This window comes from Podarcis erhardii (assembly GCF_964252035.2).
Source record: "Podarcis erhardii genome assembly, chromosome: 2".
Taxonomy (NCBI): domain Eukaryota; kingdom Metazoa; phylum Chordata; class Lepidosauria; order Squamata; family Lacertidae; genus Podarcis; species Podarcis erhardii.
This window is the reverse complement of record NC_138498.1, coordinates 34785656-34813346: the sequence shown is the minus strand read 5'-3', so window position 1 is coordinate 34813346 and position 27691 is coordinate 34785656. Positions and strand designations below refer to the sequence as shown.

Here is a 27691-nt window from a genome sequence, read left to right as displayed (position 1 = left end):
CTCTCAGCCTCACTCACCTCACAGAGTGTTTGTTGTGGGGGAGGAAGGGAAAGGAGAATGTTAGCTGCTTTGAGACTCCTTCGGGTAGTGATAAAGCGGGATATCAAATCCAAACTCTTCTTCTTCTTCTTCCCAAGGGGTGACAGTGAAACTGAGGAGGAGAAAGCTGGCAGCCAGGGACACCCACTGGGCTGGTTGCAAGAAAGGAGGCAGACAAGTGGCGGTTGGCTGAGGTTGGTGGATCAGTGCCCCATTTGCCCGAAAGGACTAGCCATGGCTGGTTGTAGTCCTAACCATCTGAAGGATTTGGCGTGTTTATTACATTTATATAGGCTGAGAGATGGCTCACTCTGTGCAGGCCTCTCTCAGCTCTGCTGCCTGTCATAGAACTGTAAAGTTGGAAGGGATGGCGAGGATTATCTGGTCTACCCCCTGCAATGTCGGGATCTTTCGCCCAACATGAGGTTCGAACCCACGACCCTGAGATTAAGAGCCTCATGCTCTACCAGCTGAGCTATCCCTTATGCTCAGTCCCATAGTGGCTGGCCCAAGGTCACCCAGTGAGCTTCATGGTTAAGTGGGGATTAGAACCCTACTCTCCCAGGTCATAGTCCAACACTCTAACCACTACACCATACTGGCTCACTAAAATAGATGTTGCACAGTCTACTCCTACTGTCCTTCTGATGCCCTTGGTTTCAGCTTCCACAGCCCCAGTGGCCTCGGAGGGAGTGGTGCTTCATGGTGCACGTCTCTCCCTTAAAATGCAGGCTTCCCCATTATTATGGGAAAGTTTGAGAACTTCTGCCTAGTATGATGTGAATCAGCAAAGCAATGGCAGACCGACCTATCTCTCCCCAAATGTCAGTTTGACATATGCTGTAGCACTTGCAACTTTGCACAGCCCAGCAGATAAAATGATAAAAAACACCCCGGAGAATCATCCTGCCAAGCAGAACGCAACCATTACCTCCATGGATAAAATATCCTCTCAGCACCAAGTAAGAATAATGGCCATATTGGGTCAGAATTTGAACCATTGATCTTTTAGGCATGGATTCTCCAGATAATGAGCAACAAGCTTTATCTTGCCAAAACCAGTGCTTTATATAATGAATTGTTGCATCGCTTCATCAGACTAGAACACATGTTTTCATATTTTGCTGTCGAAAGATTTCCTAGGGCAACATGTATCAGATGAAACAACAAAGAGTTTTGAAGTATCTTAAAGGACTTAACAGATTTATTGTGGCATAGTTAGACTTCAAGGTGCCAGGGGCCTGCTGTCATTATCACTGCAATCTTTGGAACGTGTTGGATGATATCTATGATTGGTTGCATTGTTGTCTTCTTAAGAACTGTTGGAATTCAATGGGAAAAAGTCATGAACAATGCAAACTGTGCTTTCATTAATCTCTTCCTTTGGTTTTCTGATTCTTGCGAAAACAGTACAATAGGCAGGCGATACATTTGACTGGTTTGTTTATCCAGCTTTGCCAGCAACTAATATGCATTTCTTTTTATAGATAAGACTGAACTAAGTTCCTTGGGTGAAATTCAACTTAGGCCAAGCCAGAGAAGTGGAAGATCTATGAATCGCTTATTATTTTGATTTCCTGAAACCCAGTTATGGTGGCTCTGAATTTTGGCAGAGCTCTTGGGTGGGGGAGATGGGTTTAACCCCAAACCTCTAAATAATTGTACCCCACCTATCTGACTGGGTTGCCCCAGCCCATCTGGGCAACTTCCAGCAAAATATAAAAATACAATAAAACATGGAACATTAAAAATTTCCCTACTTGGGGCTGCCTTCAGATGTTTTCTGATGACCTTGCTCCCCCTCTGAACTTTATTTAAGCCAGGCTGCGAAGGTCATACAGCAAGAAGACCAGGGCCTGGGCCTTTTTTTGCTCTCCGCCTATATATTTAAGTCTAGATTATTTCTATTGTGTTTCTATTGAAATTCTGTTCTGCATTTGCAAAATTGTTGATTTTTGAATTTATTGATTTATTGATATGTTTTGCAAAGCGACTTCTCTCTCCCACCCCTTTTGCGTTTTGATATTTTGAAGGTTTGCTGTAAACCAAAGCTGCAATCCTAGCCCCACTTGGTATGGTGCTCTGCCTGGACCTGGTCATGGGCCCAGGAGTCAGCTTCAGCTGTTGAACAGCATCCTGAAGGAGGAGAAGGTGGAGTGACTCTACGAGAGAAAGCACTGATGAGAACCAGCTGGCTGTGGCCTTCTTAAACAGAGCTCTCAGCAGCAGTCAGATGCTGGAAACAATGTCTGTAGTTTCTGGCCCTAGCTTGCTGCTACCTGCTCTCCATCAGGATTCCCTGACCTCTGGACTGTTTGACTTTGTATGTGGATTCTGCTCTCAGGTGAGAGCTCCTTCCAGACTCCTAGCCCCTGCTTGCTCAGCAATGGGACTCAGACAGGGCTACAACAGGACCAAATATTGTTGAGCAAAAGTGCATGGATCCTTTGCAAACCAATCCTCTGCTGTCCCAAGTATTAAACTGCAGGGACCAGACTAGTAACTAGTTAAGCTGGAGAAAGGACGATGCTACAGCTTATCAGTAGATGGTGCTCTTCACCTGGAGACAACACACAGTCAGATCTGACTTGGGTAGGTCTTTACTGTTTACTGAAATATCAAACCAAGGACCAAAGTGCCACAGGAGCATTAAAAATTCTATGCGCCTCTAAAAATAAGGGTTCATATCTTTTGTGTGTGCCAGTTTCCTGCTTGTGTGCTTCTATTTGCAGTGTTGCATGTGTAAAAATGAGTGTATAAGAAAATACACAGATGTTCATGAGACAAGGACCTGGAGAATATTGCTGATCCATCATTTCTGAAGCTTTAACAGAAAATTCTGCTGTCGGTTCCAAAAAGTGCTGCAATTGTATTTAATATCTTTAAAAGAGTGGGAATAATAATAAATAATAATAATAATTTATTATTTATACCCCGCCCATCTGGCTGGGCCTCCCCAGCCACTCTGGGCGGCTTCCAAAAGAATATTAAAATACTATGATACATCAAACATTAAAAGCTTCCCTAAACAGGGCTGCCTTCAGATGTCTTCTAAAAGTCTGGTAGTTGTTGTTCTCTTTGACATCTGGTGGGAGGGCGTTCCACAGGGAGGGCGCCACTACCGAGAAGGCCCTCTGCCTGGTTCCCTGTAACTTGGCTTCTCGCAGTGAGGGAACCGCCAGAAGGCCCTCGGTGCTGGACCTCAGTGTCCGGGTAGAACAATGGGGGTGGAGACGCTCCTTCAGGTATACTGGACCGAGGCCGTTTAGGGCTTTAAAGGTCAGCACCAACACTTTGAATTGTGCTCGGAAACGTACTGGGAGCCAATGTAGGTCTTTCAAGACCGGTGTTATATGGTCTCGGCGGCCGCTCCCTGTCACCAGTCTGGCTGCTGGATTAGTTGTAGTTTCCGGGTCACCTTCAAAGGTAGCCCCACGTAGAGTGCATTGCAGTAGTCCAAGCGGGAGATAACCAGAGCATGCACCACTCTGGCGAGGCAGTCCACAGGCAGATAGGGTCTCAGCCTGCGTACCAGATGGAGCTGGTACACAGCTGCCCTGGACACAGATTTAACCTGTGCCTCCATGGACAGCTGTGAGTCCAAAATGACTCCCAGGCTGCGCACCTGGTCCTTCAGGGGCACAGGTACCCCATTCAGGACCAGGGAGTCCTCCACACCTGCCCGCCTCCTGTCCCCCAGAAACAGTACTTCTGTCAGATTCAATCTCAATCTGTTAGCCGCCATCCAATGTGGTGGAATGTGGGTGGTTCAGGTATTCATAGAGGTAAATGGTGATAAGATGCAAAAAAAAATTTTTCTCTGGTGGTACGCAACAGTATGCAGTACCTAGGGTTGCCATACACCTCAAATTTCCAGGACCTATCTGGAATATTGCAGCTGCAAGCAGTGCCCGGGCGGAAATCTGCTAAATGTCCTCTTTGCTGGTTTTCCTTAAAAATATCTCAACAACTTTGGCCAAAACTAAAAGCTCAACAACTTTGCCAACAACTTTTCTGTCTGGATTTTCACTTTTTGAAATATGCCACTTAAAAAAAAACCATATATATATGACAATCCACAGATCTGCATTCAAAGTTCAGCCAGTGGAGGGAGGGATAGCAACGACTTTTCACTGAGATCATCTCATTTTTCCCTCCGAAAATCCTGTGCCGAGCAGGAGGGAAACCAGATTTTGGTGCTGACTTAGTAAACACCAGGACAGGGAGGGAGCAATGCCAATCAAACTCACCCATGGGACTTTGGCTCCCCTTTAGGTTTCACAATTCTGAACAGTGGCGAACTCAGCAGAGGCAGACCTCCCAGCCCCAAACTTCACACTAAGTGTCCTTTTCTTCCACCATTACTTTCCTTCCCAATATAATGGTCAATTCTGCCCAACCACATGTATTTGAAGTAGGAATAGAGGGAGGAAGTATGTTTAGGTAAAGTTTTTGCAGTTAATATAATCTATTCACATTTCCTTTTTCCCTGATTGCTGAATGTAGTCTCTTTCTCCTGACAACTCAGTGGCACCCATTGAGTTGTTTTCTATTAACTTTTATCAAATGTTTGGCTACATCTAATATTAAGGAAAGTCTGTAGCTCAGTACAGAGCATGTGATCTGAATGCAAAAGGTCCCGATCCTCAGCATCTCCAGATAAGGCTGAAACCTTGGAGAGCTGCTGCTGGTCAGTGTAGACAATATTGACTTAGATGGACTGGGTATGAATTAGTATAGATGTCATCCAATTATCCTCTGATCTTATGCTGGTTAGTCACATGGCCAGGGCTAATTGAATATGCAAGAGCAACCACTCCCTCTTTGGCTAAATTTGACCTTCAAGTGATGAGACACACTATCAGGTTGAATTCCTGTTTTTCTTAGGGCTGTTTTCGGTCTATTACTTGCTTGTGGTTTGCACTGTCACTCCTAGAGCACCTAATATTCTACAGCGGCTGTTCACCACAGATCATTAACTGCTGCATGTAGTTATTATTACCATCTCTCATACATGGGAAAATGTCACGGCGGTTAATTCCTCTCTTGATGGGGGGGTGGTTGCAATTTATACAAACCGTTGTTCTGAGGAAAACACTCAGAGGAAATGCCCGGGACGAGCTGTTGCTTAGTGTTCATTATTTACCTCATAATGCATGGGTAGGCAAACTAAGGGCCGGGGGCCAGATCCGGCCCCAAAGCCTTCTAAATCTGGCCCGCGGACGGCCCGGGAATCAGTGTGTTTTTACACGAGTAGAATGTTCTCTTTTATTTAAAATGCATCTCTGGGTTATTTGTGGGGCCTGCCTGGTGTTTTTACATGAGTAGAATGTGTCCTTTTATTTAAAATGCATCTCTGGGTTATTTGTGGAGCATAGGATTTCATTCATTCCCCCCCCCCCCTTCCAAAATATAGTCCGCCCCCCACAAGGTCTGAGGGACAGTGGACCGGCCCCCTGCTGAAAAAGTTCGCTGACCCCTGTATAATGTGACCTGGACCAAAGCGGCTGCAAAGAGTTATCATCAGTATAATCGGGTGGTGCCCAATGACAACCATTATCAGCTTGTTGAGAAGGAAAACTTAAAGAAGGACTGAAACCAGAGTTGGATTGCCTGAAGGTATGTTTGTGTGGTAGATTTGTGTGGTGTATATAATATCAGGGCTTTTTTCACCCAGAACTCACTGTAACTCAGTTCCGGCACCTCTCAAGTGGGTGCCATTGCCATTTTAAGAGAACAAGGGAGGTCCTCATGGTGAGTTCCAGCATCTCTTTTTCTAGCACTGTATAATATAGCACTGTATAGCACTGTATAATAAATGAATCAATTAAAAAAATTTGTGCCCTCAGATGATCATAAGAACACAAGAGATCCCTACTTCATCAAATCAAAGTCCAGGATCCATTTGCCACAGTGACCAACCAGGGGCCTTCAAGAAGCCCACATGCTGCAGGACCTGAGGTCAGTAGTATGCTTCCTCACATCCTATTGCCACATCATAGACCTATGACTCGCACCTAATTTAGAGGTAATATTTTTAAGGATGGTTATGTTATGTTTTGTTTGCTGGTGTAGGAATTATTTATGTTGTCTGTATACAGCAAGAGGACATATTGGGTGAATTGGTAAGATTCTGTTCTGACTTTTCAGCAAATAACTATGTAATTTTTAAAAAGGGAATAGATGCACATAGTTACTTCAGTTGCTTGGGGCATGTGCCTCTTTGCATGTCTGAAACCTCCTTGCCTGTGTTCTGAGGAAAAGCGCTAGTGAAGCCCTAGTTTTGTTCTGCCAGAGGAAAGGCAGGTGTCAATCAAGTAGAGCTGGCTCAGAAATTGGCACATTTTAGCAAAACGCAGAGGAGCACAGTGTGTAACTTTAGTCTAGGTAGGGGAGTACCCTTGTAAAATACCCAGGAACATTATTAGAAACTGCTATATAATCTAGGCACCAAATGGCTCCTTAAACCAGGGTTACAGTTGCCAAAAGGGAATGCCTAGTTGCCATTTTGAGCTCAGAAAGCTCAAAAGTTGTATTTTTCAATATGACTTATTGGTGTCTGAAATTCATTCTGATTGTGCAGATAAAAGATAACGGATAGAATTCTACAGAATGTGTTGATAGTGTGTGAAAACAGTCAAGATCGAAGGTTCCCCAGGGATGCACTTCCAGATGGTGGAGATTTCAGGCACCACTGTGGCTCCCAGGCACCTTCACTTGGTTGCAGGTGGTCTTTAGTCAGGTGCAAAATGAGTACCTCTTACCTGCTGATTTGTACTGCTTCTACTCCTATCACCATCATGGGTAAACCAGCTTTAACACAATATGACTGATTGTGGGCCTTAATGGGAACCTAGTATGCCACTTGCCCTGTCTGTTCCCAGTTCTCCTATGCTGTGTGTAGAACCCAGAAGTGCTGCCTGCTCCTAGGGATTCTTTCTTTTGCCAGAGGGAGAGCTTAAGTGAGGAAATGGTTGCATGTCTCTAATAGAGTAATCCTTCCTGCTGCACCACTCTGAGAGTGTGTGGGTGAGCTCATATTCTCTTTCTCTGGGGGGGAGGGGCATCACAAGGCCTGGTGTTATCTTCACCTTGCCACACAGAAACCTTGAGCTCAGTGGTAGAACACATGCTTTATCAGGGTCAGTCCCTGACATCTCTGGATACAGAGGTACTGTTTAAAAGGAGCTGCCTCTTATAGTTGCCTCATTTCTGAATGAGGATGAATTTACACAGAAAATTATCAGGTTGGACTTCTGTAATTAGATTCTCAATGGATTAGACTGTTTAAACATGCAGAATCCGAGACCAGGAGAAAGAGACAGTGGAAGAAGATTGGAAGAAATTTAAGGACTATCTTAATAAATACTATAAGATTAAGGAATGTTAGATTGACGTGGATTTAAAAATATGATGGTTTTCAGAGATATTAGAGTATGAAAAGGAATGGAATTTGTTAAAAAAAATTGGGAAATAAGGGAATGGAGTTGCTGACGGGATAATGAAATTAGAATACAAAACGGTGAGGTATGAGGAAGTCGGGGAAATTAGGTTGAGAAAATAATTTTTGGAATTATACTTGTTGTTTTTTGTTTGTGTTTGTCTTTATTGTAATTGTTTTGTATTGGTATGTTTTACTGGAAAATTCAATAAATATTATTCAAAAAAATAAAAAATAAACATGCAGTCTCTCTGGGCTGCAGCAGAAGACTGGCTTCCTCTCAGCTAGTATGTTGAAATATGTGTGTTCTGTCACTAGGGGGTGCCAAAATGCTATTTGCCTGCTAACTGCATTTGTTGTCTCATCGGATGAGTAAGCATGAAAACCAGTGCTTTTTTTCTGGGGGGGATGCAGGGATACACATACCCCTAAACATTTTGTGAATCTAAGTTTGGCCTCATTGAGGGGCAGTATTTCAATATGAGTAGGAAGATGAGAGTACCCCTAAACTTCTTTTTTAGGGAAAACCACTGATGAAAACTATTCATACTGTTGAATTAAGTATAGGGCAGGATTTGACAAATTGTTGCCTATACAGAAGCCCACACAAGGACTCCTGCTAGAGCAATGGGACTTCCCACCCCACTCATCCTCCTGCAATGCCCACTGACTGAGCAGAGGGAGGTCAGGACGTGTTTGTGTGTCTGTGAGAGTGTTACAGAACAGATGCTTTCCTTGCCTGGGCTGCACAAGCGAAGGGTCGAGAAGAACTGGGACAATCCTGAGCAGATACTCAATACAGTGGTACCTCAGGTTACATACGCTTCAGGTTACAGACTCTGCTAACCCAGAAATAGTACCTTGGGTTAAGAACTTTGCTTCAGGATAAGAACAAAAATCGGGCTCCGGCGGTGCGGCAGCAGCAGAAGGCCCCATTAGCTAAACTGGTGCTTCAGGTTAACAACAGTTTCAGGTTAAGAACAGACCTCCGGAACGAATTAAGTACTTAACCCGAGATACCACTGTACTGGACTTGGTGCTGTGGTCTGAGACGGTGGTTGCCCTTCCATGTGCACACTTGGCAGTGCTGGTTTCTAAGGGATGACGTTGAACTCCTTCCAGAGTCAGTTCCGTTTGTGGCTGAAGTAGATATGGTCTCTGCTCTGCTTCTCACCAACCCCATTCACTGCCTTCTCAGGTGCAGAAGTAGCCAAAGATGAGGAGTAAGGAGCAGCGGCAGTATTACCACGGCAAGGACAGTGTTCCCCCACTCCACCCCTTCACCCTGCGGCTTCCTCCTTCTTGGGCAGTCCCAGTGTGTCTCCCATGAAGCTAAGATCCCCAGGCTCTGTGGGGCTCTGTCAGGATGGAAATGAAGCAAGGCTGGCTGGGCCTATAGGAAGAGGTGTGATACAACTCCCGGGTACAAGGTACCAGCTGAGACTAGACAGAGGCAGGCAGTGTGTTGGCAAAGCAGCACCCTCTCCTGACAGCGTGTGTAATTAAGATTTAAAATCCTCATTAAACATTAGGGTTGCATGGATAGAGTTGAGTTGGGGCCCAGATCTGGGTTGTCCCAAAACTGGTTCAGATCTGATCCCAAGTGATCCCCAGATCAGATCAGAGTAATGATGATGCACAGTCCTAATTTATACCACGGAAGAGCCAATGGAATATAAGAGGAGAAACCTGTATATATAGCCGTTAATAATTAGAATTCCTCGTCATTAGAAAAGAACCGGTTCAGACAGGTTTCCCCAGAAATCCTGCGACGTGCTAGCATTGCATCCCATTTGAGCAATGGCCTGCAGTTGTTTGGATGGGTATCACATGGTTATGTAACAAATTCCCAGAGATGATTAATTCCTCAGTGGGTGGGTGTCACCTGACATGCAGAACTTATGCTGTGGGTTACAACAAGGGTCAAAGAGAGCCATCCTAGTTGCATGTTTCTGAGACCAAACCAGGTAAGATGTTAACTTCGCATTTAATTTACAGGTTTTTAAAAATGAAAATAACATCAGCTGGAGGGGTGTGTGTGTGTGTTTGTGTGTGTGTGTATGTGTGTGTGTGTGTGTCTGTCTGTCTGTCTGTCTGTCTTTCTCTGATAATTATTTGCATGCCAGAAGGTTTGGAAAGGGTGTTGGTTAAGCCTTCCTTTCCCTTCTGTACTAACTGAAGAAAATTCCTTCTTAGGAATTTTCTTTGAGAGGGAAATTCCTGGCAGAATACAGGGAGGTGGCCTGGTTATTCCTGGCAGAATACAGGGAGGTGGCCTGGTTATGGCGGTACCATGTGGAACTCTGGGTCCAGTTGGGATACATGAACTGACCAGAATCCCTATGTTAAAACCAGCCCTATCCTACGGTACCCCTAACTCAGGGGTGCTGCCACCATTATTGTTAAGAGCATGGATAGGCAAACTAAGGCCCGGGGGCTGGATCCAGCCCAATCGCCTTCTAAATCCGGCCCGTGGACGGTCCGGGAATCAGCGTGTTTTTACATGAGTAGAATATGTCCTTTTATTTAAAATGCATCTCTGGGTTATTTGTGGAGCCTGCCTGTTGTTTTTACATGAGTAGAATGTGTGCTTTTATTTAAAATGCATCTTTGGGTTATCTGTGGGGCATAGGTCAGCAAACTTTTTCAGCAGGGGGCCGGTCCGCTGTCCCTCAGACCTTGCGGAGGGCCGGACTATATTTTGAAAAAAAGTAATAATGAACAATTACTTTTTTTCAAAATATAGTCCGGCCCTCCGCAAGGTCTGAGGGACAGCAGACCGGCCCCCTGCTGAAAAAGTTTGCTGACCCCTGGTTAAGAGGGTGACAGTATTCACCCCCTACCCACCAAACAAACTTGGAGCTCCACCGTTTGCAGCCACTGCCCAGCTGAACCGCATCAGCTGCAGTAGGGTGCCCCAGGGCCCTGGCATTTTGCTGATTATACTGGGTGCTGGCCCTGTATATGAAACACACACACAGAGAGAGAGAGAGGGGGGAGATTCTTTTCCTTAAAAGTGAAATGAAGTTGTGGTTTTTTTTTAACACCACATCTTCATTAGAATTTGGGAGGGCGAACTGATGGTGGATAACTGGGTTGTGTTAACGCTTCACTGCGTGAGGGACTGGTCCCTGCTGCATTGAAAGTGGTGAAGGCACTTCTAAGTAAACTGGCTGTGGGCCCTTTGGACTGGAATAACTATCGACAAGTTGTGCATACCCCTTTTGTGGTGAAAGTGGTGGGGGGCTGTGGTGGGGCAGCAGCCAGTGTTCTTGGAGGACACAGATTATTTAGAACCACTCCAATCTGAGTTCAGGCCTGGCCACGGAACTGAGCCAGCCTTGGTCTCCCTGATGCGCAGAGTGGGACACAGGGATTGCCACTTTTCTTTTGATTCTTGATCTCTCATCAGCTTTTGATACCATTGATCATGGTATCCTCCTGGATCTTCTCTGGGGAATGGAAATTTGGGGCACTGTATTATACCATGTTTCCAATCCTACTTTCATAACCAAGTCCAGAGAGGAGCTTTGGGTGAGTGCCTTTTTGTTCCCTGGTGGCTACATTATGGGGTGCTGCAGGGGGGATATCTTATCTCTAGTACTATTTAATATCTACCTATGACATTGCCATGCCCCATATGTGCCCACTCGACCACTTCAATCAGCAGAACTGACACTGCTACAGATGCCACATCTGTAAGAACTTGATTGTTGAGTGTGGCAGCACTTACACTGCGGAACTCCCTGCCTATTGAAATCAAGAAGGCACCTGCTAAAAAACATTGTTTCGACAAACCTACCCAGATGCTTAGAAAGCTGAGGTGATTTTAACCTGCTTTAATATTTTAATTTTTGTGTGTTTAAAAGTAGGATTGTATCCCCCCCTTGATTTTATTGATTTATCTTTTTCTTAACCACTTTGATTGCGAAAGAAAAATAAAATAAAAACCTCAATCAATCAATCAATCAAATAACATTACTTCTGGGAATTCTGCCTGAAAGCTGGCAGATTACACATTATCAGGCATTTGACACTGAGACTGGCCCTACCATTGGGCAAAGTGAGGCAACTGGCTCATACAGCAGCAGCAGCAGCAGCTCCCCTGGCTTCGTCTCCTAAGTTCCCAAGCCATTCCCTGACTTCTGGAAGTCACGTGTGTGTGTCACATACCTTTCCTGGAACTCCTATTGCCAGGGCAGAGGTAAGATTGCACTGCCAGTCCAGTCAGTTTACGTAGGTGGAATGGGGAGGAGGCGCAATCTTGTCTTCTGCCTCAGGCAGCAAAATGTATTGAGCTGGTCCTGTTTGGCAGCTTTTGTCCTTTCGCTTGACCTGAAACACACACACACAATCTTCATAGCATCTGAGCATGCAATATTCTAATACACCAAACTAGCCTTCCCATTCTTCCCTACTACCCCCTCAAATAGTTTTAATAGTCTCAAGTACATGCCCGTCCTACATACACCCTGCTCAGCTTATCTTGGGAAACTGAAACAATATCTGCCAGCCTAAATACACAGCTTGTGTTTCTCTTTGCTTTGCCGCCTTTGCTGTTTCCACTGCCTACATCTGTCTTCTTTTTTACTCTGACCCCCTTCCTTCCTTTCTCTCCCACTCCCACCCAAATCTTTTCTCGTCCAACTCATCTTGTCTTCCTTTCCTCTCCCTGTGGCCTATGTGGTATAGCCTGCATTTTGAGTTTCCAGCTGTTAAACTGGCTCTCCTCCTGTGCCTTTAACAGCAGTCCGTCAGGCAGACATTTAACAGGTGAAGCTGTTCTCCTCACTTTCTACTATTAGTACCATACCCTCCAACAGTTCTCTGATGAAAATAGGGACATCCTATTCAACAACAACAACAATTAATAATTAATTTTACTCTTTATACCACACCCATCTGACTGGTTTGCCACTCAGGGCGACTTCCAACATATATAAGAAACATAATAAGGCATTATACATTTTTTAAAAAACTTCCCTAATATAGGGCTGCCTTCAGATGGCTCAGGGGTCAGATAACTCCATACCCTCCAACAATTCTCCGGTGAAAATATGGACATCCTAAAGAAAAGTGGGATGTTATGGAATTAAATAAAAAACCGGAATGACTTCTATAAAAGTGCTACATCCCTGGAATCCCACTTGGAGGGTCTGTATTATTATTATTATTATTATTATTATTATTATTATTATTATTATTATTTGTATACTGCCCTATACCCGCAGGTCTCAGGGTGGTTCACAACATAAAATCACAATATGAAAACACAAAATACATATTTTCACCTGCTCAATTTGTGGGTGCCAGGCTGCAGCTAAAAGGCACAGAAGCAGGGGCATTAAAAAGAAAAAGGTAACCCTTTCCCCATAATCTATTCTGGCAAATTTCATGATTCCCCTCCCTGTTCCAAACAGCTCATTTATTTCTTTATTACATTCACATCACACTTTTGTCTCCAAGGTGTTCAAGGTGGAATACGTGGTTCTCCCTATACCCATTCAGTCCTGACAACAACCCCGTGAGGTAGGTTAAACTGAGAGGCAGTGACCAGCCCAAGGTGACCCAGTGAGCTTTATGGCTGAGTGGGGATTTGAACCCTAGTCTTCCAGGTCCTAATCCACTATGCAACACTGGCTCTCTTATAGGTTTAGGCTACTCTAGGGTTGCCATATTTCCAAAAGTAAAACCAGGACATCCTGAAGGTTGTTGAGCCTTTTTTTAAGGAAACACCCAAAACTGTTTACAAAGACACCAAACCCCCCCCCCCCCCGAATTTTTCTATTGACTTGCCTAAGACCCAGGACAAACCACCACCTTTTGCAAATCTTCCCCGGATGTAAATTCTGCCTTTTAAGTCCCATTAATGTCCAGGGAAAACCGGGTGTATGGTAGCCCTAGGCTACTCGACTGTTTTTTTTAAATAATAAATAAAAACAACTTTTGTGAGAAAGAGGTCAAAGCACAGCAAAAATATTAGTGGTCCTGGTCAGAGATCAGGGAACTGATATGAATTTTATAGTGCTTTCTTCTCTGTGTGTGTATGTTTGTGTTTAGGTATTGGCTTATTTTAAATGTGCCTACACACACACACACACACACACACACACACACGGAAAGAAATCTACTCGTATCCTCTAATATTGGCCATATCTGTGGGCCAATACAAATAATTTCCCAATATTTATAACTGACATTTATAAAGTCTCATGATTTGCGAGGAGTTGATTTTTTTTTTTTGCTTTTTTTTTTTAGTTCTTCAGAACTGGTACGGCAGCCCTTTAAATAAATCCCCTGAGCTATTGTGGCAAAGGCTTATGCTAAGAAGATAAATGAAAAAGCTGTTTACACTAACACAGGTTTTTTATTATGAAGGAAGACACAAATCAGGTTGGAGTAATGAGGGTTCTGCTGAATACCGAAAAATAATACAATAGTAATCCACATTCATAATAAACTCTTCCAACTGTGACCCCCTTTCCTCACATTCACAAAACTGTACATTCATCTGTGCTACACACAGATGGAGAGCTGTAAGTATTTAGAATATTCTTTTTAAACTTCAGATCCAGGAATGTTTGAAGAGTGTTCTGCTTTAATATGAGCGATGGCCCTTTAACACTGGGATGTGATGGACCTGGGTCTCTCTCTTGCAGTCTGCCTCTTCTCTCGCTTTTCCTATTTGCCTCCAGCAGAGCTCCGCGCTCCTTTTTTCAAACATACCCGCTGCGCTGCCCTTCCCATGTCCTTCGGCAGTGGTGAGCGCAGCAGCACTGTTCCTGCCTGAACAAGCTTTTCTTAATGACAGAGAGAGCCAAGGGCAAGGGACACGGCCCCATTGGAATGGAGACACAAACAGAACGGGAGTGGCAGAAGCTGCCAGAGCAGAGGCTGATAAAATGGGCAGAGCCTAGGGATGGGACTGGGGCCAACTTCTCCAAGCTAGAGCGAAGCAACATGAGCTTACAGCCCAGTGAGCATTTCTGACTGCACACTGTGGCACTTCTGCCAAGAAGGCCACCTGCATTTCTCTGCTGTCTCTCTCTCTCTGCCCTTCCTGCTGGGACAGCCTTGCTTGTTATTTGATCCTGCGGAAGCACCAGGACATTGGCTCTCACTCTGCAGTGTCCTGTGCTCTGCAGGGAAGAATGGAGCCACGGCAGGGCGAGATGCTGATGAAGGACAACCAGGAATGGTGCCCAGAGAGAAGGAAAGAGGAGCAGCCCAAGGCAGCAGATGTGAATGGTGGAGGACCTCTGCAGGGAGCGTCTCCTTTAAGCCCCCGGGTACCACCGGAAGAGGGGAACGGTTGCCAGGATGAAGGTGAGAGGAGGCTAGGACAAGGGGTCGCCCCAAGCCAAGAGGGCGCAGGTGCCAAGCGACAGCTGCCAAATGGCTCCAGAAGAGAAGGGCCTTCGGAAGAGGAGATTTCAGAAGAACAAAGCCTAAGGGCCCCCCAAGGCGATTCAGGCCTAGGCAAAGGAAACAAGATGGGCGTATTAAGAAGATCAGCCAAGGAGGAACTGGAGCCAACCGGAGGGAGGAGGTCTGAGGAATCCATGATGCGGGAGCTCTCTGAGATGGTGCAGGACGTGGTGAAGAGCAGCAGCTGGTGGGAGAGGCATGGCATCGATGGCACAATCATCGCTTTGAACCTTCTCTCCCTGTCAGTAGGTAAGGAGAATGCCTCAGGTGCTCATTGAACTTGCGGAGTGGGGTGGGAGGAAGGCCGGGGAGTCCTGTGATTCTTGACGGGTGCTATTACACCTTAAAGTTTACTGATCTTAAGCCCTGTGATGTGGTCAAAGAAGAGGAAGCATAGGTTGCCAACTGCTGAGCTACCAAGGCATGGGCATTGTCCAGTCTTACCCTGCACAGAGACCTCTCTGGGGCATCTGCCTGGCTGCTGAGAGATGGGTTGGTTAGAATGCCCTGGGACTTGTCTCTGACCCTCACAGCATGGAGTGCGTTAACGTCCTTGCGCTGTACTCCTAAGCATGGGGTTGGGGGTGGGGCCACTATTTCATTTTGCCACTTATGGCCACATAGTCCCTGGACTATGCAACAGAAAAGGTTGGTGGAGCTTTCCCACATTGAAAAGTGAGTCAGTGCAACACTGTACTGATGTTATCATAAATCATCCTGAGATATTCCCCATAGAAACTTATTTGTGGAGGAGCTCTCCAACCTAGCTCAGTGGGCATGTTGCAAATGGTATCTAGCAAGAACACAGCAAGTCACAGTGAACATTACTGCAGTGGTTTTGGAAATCTGTATTGATGTTGGCAGGTGCTTTTATACAGCTAAACTGGTGAATTTCAGATCAGTCACTATTTTGCCGCGCAGCCTGACCCCCTGGTGGTTAGTCATCCTGCATAATAAAATCAGTGCTATCTAACAGTAAGGTCAGTAATGGAGTGCCCAGGTGGTATGAGGTTATTTACAGGGGGGAGAGACACTCTCTCTGGGAGTTTAATTATTGGGATGTATTTGACCAAATTATTCCTCAGCCAGCTGAAGAGTCTGGAGGATGTTCTCCCTCATATCTGTCCCAGCTGGCATGAAAATTTATTTATTATCCCTCCTTCAACATGAGGTCCCATGGTGGGTTACAGCAAAACCAGATAAATATGCCTTAAACCATTCCAGAATGGAACAGAACAATATATCTGTGGTTCTTTCGCATTGACTTAGCTGAGTGCATTTGAAGGTCCAACAAGAACAGTGTTTCCCAAACTTGGGTCCCCAGCTGCTTTTTGACTACAGTTCCCACCATCCCTGACCACTGGTCCTTCTACTTAGGGATGATGGGAGTTGTAGTCCAACAACAGCTGGAGACCTAAGTCTGGGAAACCCTGAACTAGACCATCTTGAAAGACATGGAAGTTGTTGCTGCTGGTTTGTTTTCGTTTTTTGGTCTCTTCCCATTTCCTGTAATGTTGAGTTAGAACATGTGGCATAGCATCATTGGTGCCGTGCCTTATCCTGACCCTGCCAGTGATGTGGGGCAGGGCAAAATATGGCACAATGACATCATCCACATGACACTGAGTTGCAAAAGCTCTGCCTCTCATTTTAATGCCTATTTGGGCCTTCAAAAAAGAAAAAAAAACACACAGAAAAACACCACACGGCTATGGTAAAAAAAGACCCACCCCAAAACAAATCACTTTTCGGCAGCCATCAATTCAAAGTGTCCAGGCTTCATTAAACTCCAAAAAGCAGACCAGTTTGGGTCATATTCACACCATACATTTAAAGGAAATGTCTTATTCTAAAGAATTCTGAGAAGGGTTAGTTACTTCTCACAGAGCTGTCATTCCCAGCACTCTTGGGGTTTGTTAAGAGGCGTCATGTGCTTTAAATGTACAGTACAGGTATGATCCTGTTCTTCACAAGTGTCCTGATTCTGTCTGACTACCAGATAGTATGATCAACCTCCCTTCTAGCTATGAGCTGAGCCCAAATAATTCTAAGGTCCTTGTTGCTATCATGATAGAGCTGGTTAGGACCCATGGACCTTCTAGGTCCTTTGATTACCTCTAGCAGAAGGTTCTAAATGTGTCCTCTCTCTCCCTAGGGTTCCTGCTTCTGCGTTCTGACAATCTGTTCCCTTTCCTGTTGGGCGTTGCCATCTTGGGTGTGGTACATCAAACCCTCACTGTGAAGGGGAGCCACCTGGCCACCCACAATGCTCTGGCGGAGTCCAAGTCCTGGGGGAAAATATGGGCCGTATTCTTCCTTGAGGTGCGTTTCACTTTCAGCAGCTCCTGTTCTGTGAGAGAATGCAAAGAGGTTTGACTCATATCAACCCATTCCCCCCTTTTATTTTAGAGGAGGAGAGTGGAAAGCACTGTGTGTGTGTGTGTGTGTGTGTGTGCGCGCGCGCGCACGTGCGCATCTGTGTGTGTCAGTGTGAGGCTATTTCTTCATCTGCAGGTGCCCCCTCCTTTTATGTTAAAAGCACATTTTACGTTTACATAAACTTTACATTTAAAGCACCCCCAAAGAAAAAGGATCCTAGGAACTGCAGTTTATGCTGGGAATTGCTGCTTCATGAGGGGTAAACTACATATTGCAATAGTTATCTAAAGTAATTGATGCCTAGGACTTGCCGATCAGAAGGTCGGCGGTTTGAATCCCCGCGACGGGGTGAGCTCCCGTTGCTCGGTCCCTGCTCCTGCCAACCTAGCAGTTCGAAAGCACGTCAAAGTGCAAGTAGATAAATAGGTAGCATTCTGGCGGGAAGGTAAACGGCGTTTCCGTGCGCTGCTCTGGTTCGCCAGAAGTGGCTTAGTCATGCTGGCCACATGACTTGGAAGCTGTACGCCGGCTCCCTCGGCCAATAAAGCGAGATGAGCGCTGCAACCCCAGAGTCGGTCACGACTGGACCTAATAGTCAGGGGTCCCTTTACCTTTACCTTATTTCACCATCAAATAAATGATTAGGGGGTTACAAACAGCACCAGCATTTCCCTCCGTGTAATAGATAATAAACCTAACGGGGTCCAGTGCCGCTCTATCTCTATCTGCACGACCACTTGCTTTAATACTGGACAGATCCAGTAAAAGATCGTCTTTTGTTGCATTACTGCCAACATGAAGCATTACCATTGCCCTGAATGTGGACCATTTGAACTGGCACATAAAACCACCAATGAACGAACTTGAGAGTTCTCTTGTAGATTGGTGGAGAATGTGGTCAAGGGGTTCACGTGCCACATTTTACTCCATGGATCTAACCCCATATTTGTTTCTCACGCTGTCTTAGCCTCAGGAAAGCAGGAAATAATATTTGTGTAGGGTCAGATAAAAATTGAGAAATCTGAAAAAGCTCCCTTTTTCTTGAAAAGTTGCCCTGAAAAAGGGGTACATTGAATATAGAAATCTTTCCCTTGAAAGAAGTTCTTTCCATCATTATGTCCATCGTTTTCCTATCTTGTGTTGGAAATGGAGAGTGGCAGGGCGCCGGCAGCACAGACAACTTGCAAGGCATCAGTCTTTTATAACCTTTAGGCCACATCAACACTGCACACCTCGCAAAGGGATTGCTAAATGCTTACTCACAAATCCTGGGTAGCAAGATTCAAGGAGTGGCTCTCAAAGGTGAGTCTGTGGAGTCTGTGAAACTTCAGCTCCACTCAAGGTGTGGTTGAACCTGGCAAAGCTTTAGAGAAAAAGTTGCCCTAATTGAAAGATGTCAAAATAAGATTACAAGTGAGGAAATTCCGAACTGCTTGATTCAGATTGAGTATAAAACAAATTCACAGCGAACTTTGCCCTTTTATTTTGCAAAATGAATTTATTCAAATTGCCTGCAACAATTTCAGAGTCTTATATGAAATGGAAATTGGGATAACCTGGACTTAAAAAAAAAAAAAAGAGTCTAGGAGAGGGTCTGGGGTATGATCTTTAATGCATATTTGCACACATGTGTGTAACTCTGCAGGTGAAGAAAGTCACTTAGGCTGCAATTTTAAGCCTCTGAGACAACATGCATAGGATTGTGTTTTTCAGGAGCAATCTGGAACAGGAAAGTAATGAGAAGTGAAAGAATGAAATTTCCTTCCCCGGCACCCCTTCTGTGCTCCCAAATGACATTCCTCCTCTCCAAGTAGTCCTTACTCTTCAAAACAGGCTTACAAGCTACGTTTCCATGTATTTCTGTGTAATGTGTAGTTTGACCCTTGGGTGGTACAAACAGATGAAATCTTGTGTTATGGACCCTGTTGTGAAACTACGCATTCTAACATAGTCCCCTTTGAGTCAGGGAGGCTACACTGAATTAAGTAATTTGAGCATTCACCACCAAACAGCAGTGTTCTAAAACTTATCGTATTGACCCGAATATAAGCCGCACCCAAATATAAGCCACACCTATAAAATTGGAAATGGGCCGCGGGTGGTGCTGTGGGTAAAACCTCAGTGCCTAGGACTTGCCGATCGCATGGTCGGCGGTTCAAATCCCCGCGGCGGGGTGAGCTCCCGTTGTTCGGTCCCAGCTCCTGCCCACCTAGCAGTTCAAAAGCACCCTTAAGTGCAAGTAGATAAATAGGTACCGCTTTATAGCGGGAAGGTAAACGGCGTTTCCATGTGCTGCGCTGGCTCACCAGATGCAGCGTCGTCACGCTGGCCACGTGACCCGGAAGTGTCTGCGGACAGCGCTGGCTCCCGGCCTCTAGAGTGAGATGAGCGCACAACCCTAGAGTCTGTCAAGACTGGCCTGTATGGGCAGGGTACCTTTACCTTTTACCTATAAAATTGGAGGGGGGAACCCTGAATATAAGCCGTGGTGGGTGAGCTGTGCACCATTTTCCCACGCTCCCGGGCTGCTCTCGGGGCGGGGGAGGGGGGAGTCATGACGCTTTGTTGGCAACCTTCCCCCCTTATCTCTGGTGGGTCAAGGGAGGCCTGTGAACAGCTGCTCCAAAGCCGCCTTCGAGTGGACGGATCAAAGTGTGGGCGCCAGCAAAGTGGTGCAGCTCGCCTTCCCCAGAGGGGAGCCTGGGGCAAAGGCGCACAGCCCACCCGCCGCTCCAAAGCCTCCCTTGAGCTTCCAGAGATAAGGGGTACAGGGGGAAGGCTGCCAGCAAAGCGGTATGACTCCCCACCTTCGTTCCGACAGCTCGGGGAAGGCTTTGGAGTGGCAGCCGGCCACACTTCCAGGGGGTGGGAGCTGTTCTGTTTTGCTGGCAGTGTAAGGTTCCAAATATAAGCCGCACTTTAACTTTACACGATCAGAATTTGGAAAAAAAAAGTGTGGCTTATATTCGGGCCAATACAGTACCGCCTAGTAGGTCTTGTTGACCAATAGTGAGCTTACCAGGCTTGCAACCTTATGTAAAATTCTGTAATACTGTCACTTCTGAGAGCCCTGATTGCAGATGTACTACATACATGAGCAGGCAGCGTTCCTTTATTTACCATTTCTTTCTGTCCCAGGTTTGCTCTGCTTTCACGGCAGAACAGGGGTCCTACAACCATGTGAAAATCCACCACGCTTACACAAATGTCATCGGCCTGGGAGACTCTAGCACATGGAAGCTTCCCTTCCTGAACCGCTATGTTTACATGTTCATTGCACCCATCGCAGTGCCCATCCTCACCCCATTGGTAGCCATTGGTACGTTTCTCTCCTCTGAATCCTGTTACTTTTCAAATATAACATTTATCCTAGACAATTTTAAGTATCTTCGTGTAGAAGGTGATTTAAATCAAGATATTTTTGGTCATTGTATCTCACAGTGTAGCATTTATTCTTTGCCTCAAAGTAAGAAGATGGGGAAGGACTAAATATATGCTACTCTAGCGGTTCCAAAGCTTTTTGGTATGGCAACCCACCAATTGAAATTCACTTGGTGTGGTGTGACTCATCTTTTTACTGTCGCATGAGTTTTGGACCTTAGGTCTTTGGCAGCCATAGGTTTCCTGCATTTTAACTGCAGGTTTGTGCTTATTTTATAACCAGTACATGAGGCATCGAAGCAAAAAAAGCACTTAATGCTTCTATCAATGTGGAATTATTTGTTGAAATATTTATAGTACTTACAAAGCATTTCGCAGTTTTTGTTTATGGGAATCTAACAACACCAACCATTGGATCACAGGATATTGCAATATTGTTTTAAAAGCGTACAGTTTTACAAGCAGTACTAAAAATACTCATAGGTCAATATCATGAGAGAAATTATTTGATACGAAGTCTGTTTTGGCAAGTGCCAAAGTGGAATGGCTAAGCTTGAATTTTGCCTACCTGGGGTTTGTAAATGTGGGGATTGATGGCATAGACTTGGATCATTATTGATACATATCGTAAAAATATTATTTCTTATTTAGACTAAGTGAATTTCAGAGCATCTTTGGCTTCACTGATCCTGGTAGCAGATCCGGTGACAGTTTGCCACAAGGTGCTCATATAGGGAACAATTTTGAGTGACTATTACAGCTTGCCTGTGATGCACAGGCCCACACCTTGTGGTGAACCATCACCTTGTGGTGAACTGTCACTGGATCTGCTGGACAAAAGTGGTTCCCAAGCGTTAAAATGTAAGACTCAAGCATTTCAGGTCCAAGTATCAACGCAGCAGCCCAGAGTGGCTGGGGAAACCCAGCCAGATGGGTGGGGGTATAATTTATTTATTTGTTTATTTGTTTATTTATTTATTAGCATTACATCAAGAAAACAAAGTTGTAGGAGGTATTCATCATACCAGTTAAAGATTAAAAGCAATAATTACTTTTGCTTTACTTTAGAAAGTCCATGACCCACAGGTTTCTCAACTCATGTTCCAGGAGTTCAGATGTAGTATGCTAGTCTAATCCACTTCCATTAGACAAGAACATCTGTTTAACCAGTTACAGATAGGTAGCCGTGTTGGTCTGCCATAGTCAAAACAAAATTAAAAAATTCCTTCCAGTAGCACCTTAAAGACCAACTAAGTTAGTTCTAGGTATGAGCTTTCATGTGCATGCACACTTCTTCAGATACACTGAAACAGAAGTCACCAGACCCTTCTATATAGTGAGAAGGTGGGGAGGGGTATTACTCAGAAGGGTGGTGGGAATGGGTGATTGGCAGATAGCTGTGATGAGCCTGTTGACGACTCTTAACGACTGCAATAGGTCTTACAGGAAAAAGCAAGGGGTGAGAGGGTGAAAAATGGCTTTGTCATGTATAATGAGATAAGAATCCAATGTCTTTGTTCAGACCAGGTCTCTCCATGGTTTTAAGTTTGGTGATAAGTTGCAATTCAGCAGCTTCTCTTTCCAGTCTATTTCTGAAATTCCTTTGTAATAGAACAGCTACTTTGAGATCTTGTATAGAATGTCCTGGGAGATTGAAGTGTTCTCCTTCTGGTTTCTCTGTCTTGTGGTTCCTGATGTCGGATTTATGTCCGTTTATTCTTTGGCGTAAGGTTTGGCCTGTTTGTCCAATATAGAGAGCTGAAGGACACTGTTGGCATTTGATGGCATACACAATGTTAGACGATGAGCAATTAAATAGTCCCGAGTTGGTATGTGTGATGTTGTTGGGGCGAGTAATGGTGTTGTCCGGGTGTATGTGGCAGCAAAGTTGGCATCTGGGTTTATTGCAGGCTACTGGAAGGAATCTGTTTAACCAGTCCCACCTACTTAATTTGAATCAAGTGTGCTCACAGGCTGAGAAAGAGGCCTGTAGAACATAGTTCCAGCTATTTAAAGCAAGCAAACAGGCCATTCCACACATTAGAGGGGAGAAACCTGCCTCCGCAGGGTTGCTAAGCCAGTCTCACCTGACCTCAAATACTCCTGACCTTAAATATTATGATCAGGCAGGCGGACCTTGAGTGCAGAATAAAACCATTCATCACATTCTACCAAAACTAGTTTTACTGGAGAGTACCTCGATGCCACTAAACAAAATCCACACCTTTTCCTAGTTTTCCGTCAAATATTTAACAATAATCTTGTGTGAAGTGAGGTATGTTTTATTTCTCTTTTGGTTATAGTAAGTATTTCTAAATTTGCACCTACATAAGTGAGCAGAAGCTAATTCTGCACAGAACTGCATCTTCCATTGGCTACTTTTTGGTGATGTGTTTTTCTGTGGGGAGGGGAGCCTAAGCAAGCCACTGATCTTACCTGAACTATTTCCCCACTCTAAATTCTCTTCCCCCACCAACACACACAGATGCTGTACCTATATTTTCCCCTGCCACCGAGCTCCCAAGAAGGAGGCCATTAGGGAAATGTGATGAGGAAAAAGAGCTGAACACCCCCTCTCCTAACACCACTGCTTGGCTCTATAGAAATGCTTCAAAAATAGAATAACTGTTGCTGTAATATTATCAAGGAGAAGGATGAGGAATGGAGCCTTGCTGCAGATTTCCCCACATGAGGCAGAGCTTCAGGTTGCTTCTCAGAAATGTGCCTTCCCACCTATGGTGTAACAGCTTAGGGAAAGAGCCCTGAGAGCTGCTACATTCACAGATTCTTGATTCCACAGGCTTGCTCAAAGAAGTTGAATTGAAGACTGCCATCCGGACGCTCTGTTGCATGTTTGTTGGCCTGTACTCCCATTACTGGCTGCTGATCAACATCTCAGGTTTCCAGTCCATGTGGTCCGCTCTCAGTTGCATGCTGGTCACACGAGCTCTCCTTTCTCACCCTTACATCCATGTTAATATCTTCCAGGTAAATGCCTCCAACTCTGTATCAAGGGCTCTCTTGCTGTTTAACTAATTGATGGTCTCGCGGCAATAGGCCGTGTGACTCGAAACATCCAACATATTTGGCAAATGCTTTATTCTTTCCCACTGTTGACATGTTTTGTTTTTTTTAATTAATTTTTTATTAAAGTTTTAAAGATTAAATAACAGTCAAAATAAAGATAAAAAAGAAAAAACAATACACCATCAAAAAACAGAAAAAAGAAAAAAGGATAAAAAAACCAAGTGAAACCTTTACATCACTTGCTTACATTCACTTGTTTCTTTGACCTCCTCACACCTCCCATTTTTGTATTCTAATTCAATTTGTTATTTCAGCAAATCCTTCCAACCTTATTTTTATCTTAATAATTTGTCTTAATATACTATAATTTTACATTCTCTCTTTCACCAATTCATTTTTACTTAATCCTTTATATCTTTTCTGCTAAAACCACATAATTTTCTTTTCCCAACATCTTTCTAACATTCCTTAATTTTACAATATTTCTGAAGATAAACTTTAAATTTCTTCCACTCTTCTTCCACCGACTCTTCTCCTTGGTCTCGGATTCTGCCAGTCATCTCAGCCAGTTCCATGTATTCCATCACCTTCATCTGCCATTCTTCCCGGGTGGGTAGATCTTGTGTTTCCCACTGTTGACGTGTTTAGGCTGCAATCACACACACACACAAACACACACACACACACACACACACACACACACACATGAACTCCCATTGAACTCCGCAAAACCAGCTTCTGAATGGGGATGCACAGGACTGAGCTGTAAGTAGATTAAAAGATGGGATTCTGCAAAACCTGCAAAGGAAATGGAACAATGAAACATTGGTTGCATATTTAACTACACAAACACACATATAGAGATGCCTCTCTAAAAGTATGCATTTTGGCTGCAATCCTGTTCACTCAATTAAGAATAAGTCCCACTCAAATATAATAAGTGTAATGTAGTTTATAAACAAACTCACTTCTAAGTATACGGTATATGATGCAATATTGCAAGTAAACATGGAATTAGGCTGCATAAATAAACTCACTTCCAAGTACACATGATGCAATATTGCAAGTAAACATGGAATTAGGCTGCATCAGATATTTGACAGCATCCATACTTGATGTGATCTTTTGTATATAAATGGATGAATCTGTCCATTTAGGTTTCTTGCAGTTTCTCTTTTCCCCCATCTTAAGTTCAGTTCCCTACATTCCTACATTACTATTTACTTTGTTGAAAAGAAGTCCTCACAAAAAATAGAATGTTAGCATGGATTTCTCCTAATATACAGATTGTTGAATGAAATCTTGCTTGATGTACGTGTTTTTGCAAGATTTCCCCTCTATATGTTAATAATAATTTTTTGCTATTAATCTCACTAATGTATGCATTTTTATGCCACATTTCCCCTGAAAAGTGAATTATTTATATTTTTTGTGATGCTATAAACTATACAGTATTGCAGAATTTAGAAAAGTGTGAATTTGGAAATCTTGCTTGCATTTCAGTTTGCACGTTGTTTCAGAACATACAAATTCTAGGTTTATGTGAACTAAATCAAATTGATTCCCCATCCCTGCCTTTATGCAGGTTGCGAATTACTTAATGCAGAATTCTGGGTCTGTTCCATTTCTGAGTGAGTCACTGTTTCTCCACCATAGAGTGGGACTCACTGCGATGTATCTGGAAACATGATTTATTGCTATTATTCAGATGCTTCCTTCTGTAGCTAAGCTTCCTCTTGAGCTCTTAGGAAGGATCAGCAGCAGCTAGCTCTTTCTGGTTTTGTCTCGTAGCATATTGGCCTGCCAATGTTCGCAGCTGACAAAAAGCCCAAACGGATTCACATGATGAGCTGCGGCGTTCTGAACCTGCCTCGGAATCCCCTGCTGGACTGGTCCTTTGGGCACTCGATCATCAGCTGCCACGTGGAGCATCATCTCTTCCCAGCACTTTCTGATAACATGTGCCTGAAGGTGCGAAGTTGGGTGGCGGATGGACGTGCTGGGTCTTTAGAAGGCAGGAGTGTCTATTGAATGTGGAATGAGTAAGGAGAAGGGGACATGTCTGGTGGTTTTAAGAAGGAAGTGAATTCATGGGAGGTCAAGGTCACAACATCTCTGGGGATAGAAGAAATTGCATTTATTCTATCCATTATAGGTTTCCTTACCCACTCCTCACCATAAGGAGGTTACAACAATGCAGCCACAATTTAAATAAGAAACCCATGCAGTTTAAATCGGAAGGCAGAGACAGGTATATTTTTACATTCTTGGCTATCAAAGACCAGGGTAAAGAGGAGTCTCTTCTGCATCCAATGGAAGCTGTACAGTGAAGATGCTGGACAAACCTTGGTGCCATGGGAATCCCACAATTTAGGGGCTGTCACAAGGAATGCTGGCTTCCAGGCCACCACCTCACATTAGTTTTGAGGGCAGCAGAAATACTAAGCACCCGCCTTCCCACCAATCTTAACAGTTGAGAGGGGTTGTAGGGAAGGATGTGGTTGTTCAGATACTTGGGGCCTGAGCCTTTAACTCAGGTCAACAGCAAAGAGTTTTGCTGGAGCTGGGGCTGCTTTGTAATGGAAGTGGAGGACACCCCCCCCCCCAGCCACTTGTTCCAGACACTCCAAGTGTCCCTGTTTTCCAGGGACAGTCCAGGATTTTCAGAAGCTGTCCCAGTTTCTGATTTGATGCTGAAATTTCCCACTTTTCCTTAGAGTGTTCCTATTTTCATCAGAGAAATATTGGAGGGTATGTTTTTATGCGACCCCCAAGCCATCCAAAGGCAGCTCTGTATAGGGAAGTTTTTTTAATGTTTTATGATGTTTTTTATATATGTTGGAAGCTACCTAGAGTGGCTGGGGCAACCCAGCCAGATGGGCTAGATATAAACAAAATAATAGTAATAGTAATAATAATAATAATAATTAATAAAGGTAAAGGGACCCCTGACCATTAGGTCCAGTCATGAGGGAGCCGGCGTACAGCTTCATGTGGCCAGCATGACTAAGGTGCTTCTGGCAAACCAGAGCAGCGCACGGAAACGCCGTTTACCTTCCCGCCAGAGCGGTACCTATTTATCTACCTGCACTTTGACGTGCTTTCGAACTGCTAGGTTGGCAGGAGTAGGGACGGAGCAATGGGAGCTCACCCAGTCACGGGGATTCGAACCACCGACCTTCTGATCGGCAAGTCCTAGGCTCAGTGGTTTAACCCACAGCGCCACCCGCGTCCCTCAATTTATTGAATAAGATGTCCCTATTTTCATCGGAGAAATGTTGAAGGGCATGCTGTTTAACCACACCCCTCTTTTGCTTCTGCAGCTGGCAAATGAGGGCCCAAGAGGGATTTAGTCTAGGGGCTATCCTAACTGCTGGAAATATTAGTAATCACTAGTAATGCTAATTAATGCTGCCTTTCCCTTTTAGATCAAGCCAATTGTTTCCCGGTACTTTAAAGAGAAGAAGTTGACATACAATGAGGATTCTTATTGGTCCCGCCTGAAGTTGTTCCTGGCCAAATATGAAGAACTGATGGTCCACGCGCCACCTATTTCTGAACTTGTTGGGATTCAGTGACAACTCTTCTAGGACACACAGCTATTATAAACCTAAGGCAAGACTGCTCTTTCCCAGAATCAAGAAATTTAGAATTCAGATTAGGAACTGGATCAAGCTATCAAGGGGAACACCAGCATGTCTTTAATATCTTCCATATGGACAAGTAGATGACCTTTTGGATAAGAAACTGCATCTGCTCAGTGATGAGTCAAAGGGGAGATCAGTTGCTCCTATACAAGAGATATTTTTAATACTTTGACTCCCCTCCCCGCTCTCTTTTAATTTTGCACACCGACAACTTTGATGCATCCTTCCCATGAATTATAGAGTAGGGATGGTGAACCTGCAGACCCTCCAGTCAAGACATTGCTATATTAGAGTTTCCATCATCCCTGACCATGTTTGCTGGGGCTGATGAGAGTTATGTTTCAGCAAC

At 44.4% G+C, this 27691-nt stretch overlaps 1 protein-coding gene across 1 annotated transcript; it reads left to right on the top strand.

Annotated features, from left to right (window-relative positions):
• Positions 1 to 159: 159 nt before the first annotated feature.
• On the top strand, positions 160 to 27514 carry FADS6 (fatty acid desaturase 6). Its single transcript, XM_081850795.1, is given in 10 exon segments — positions 160 to 233; positions 2073 to 2631; positions 5889 to 5948; positions 5950 to 6000; positions 14626 to 15157; positions 17064 to 17230; positions 20426 to 20606; positions 23469 to 23656; positions 25487 to 25666; positions 27124 to 27514. Coding segments are annotated over 9 exon segments (1575 nt in total). The 5' UTR covers positions 160 to 233; positions 2073 to 2565; the 3' UTR covers positions 27274 to 27514.
• The last annotated feature ends 177 nt before the right edge of the window (positions 27515 to 27691 follow it).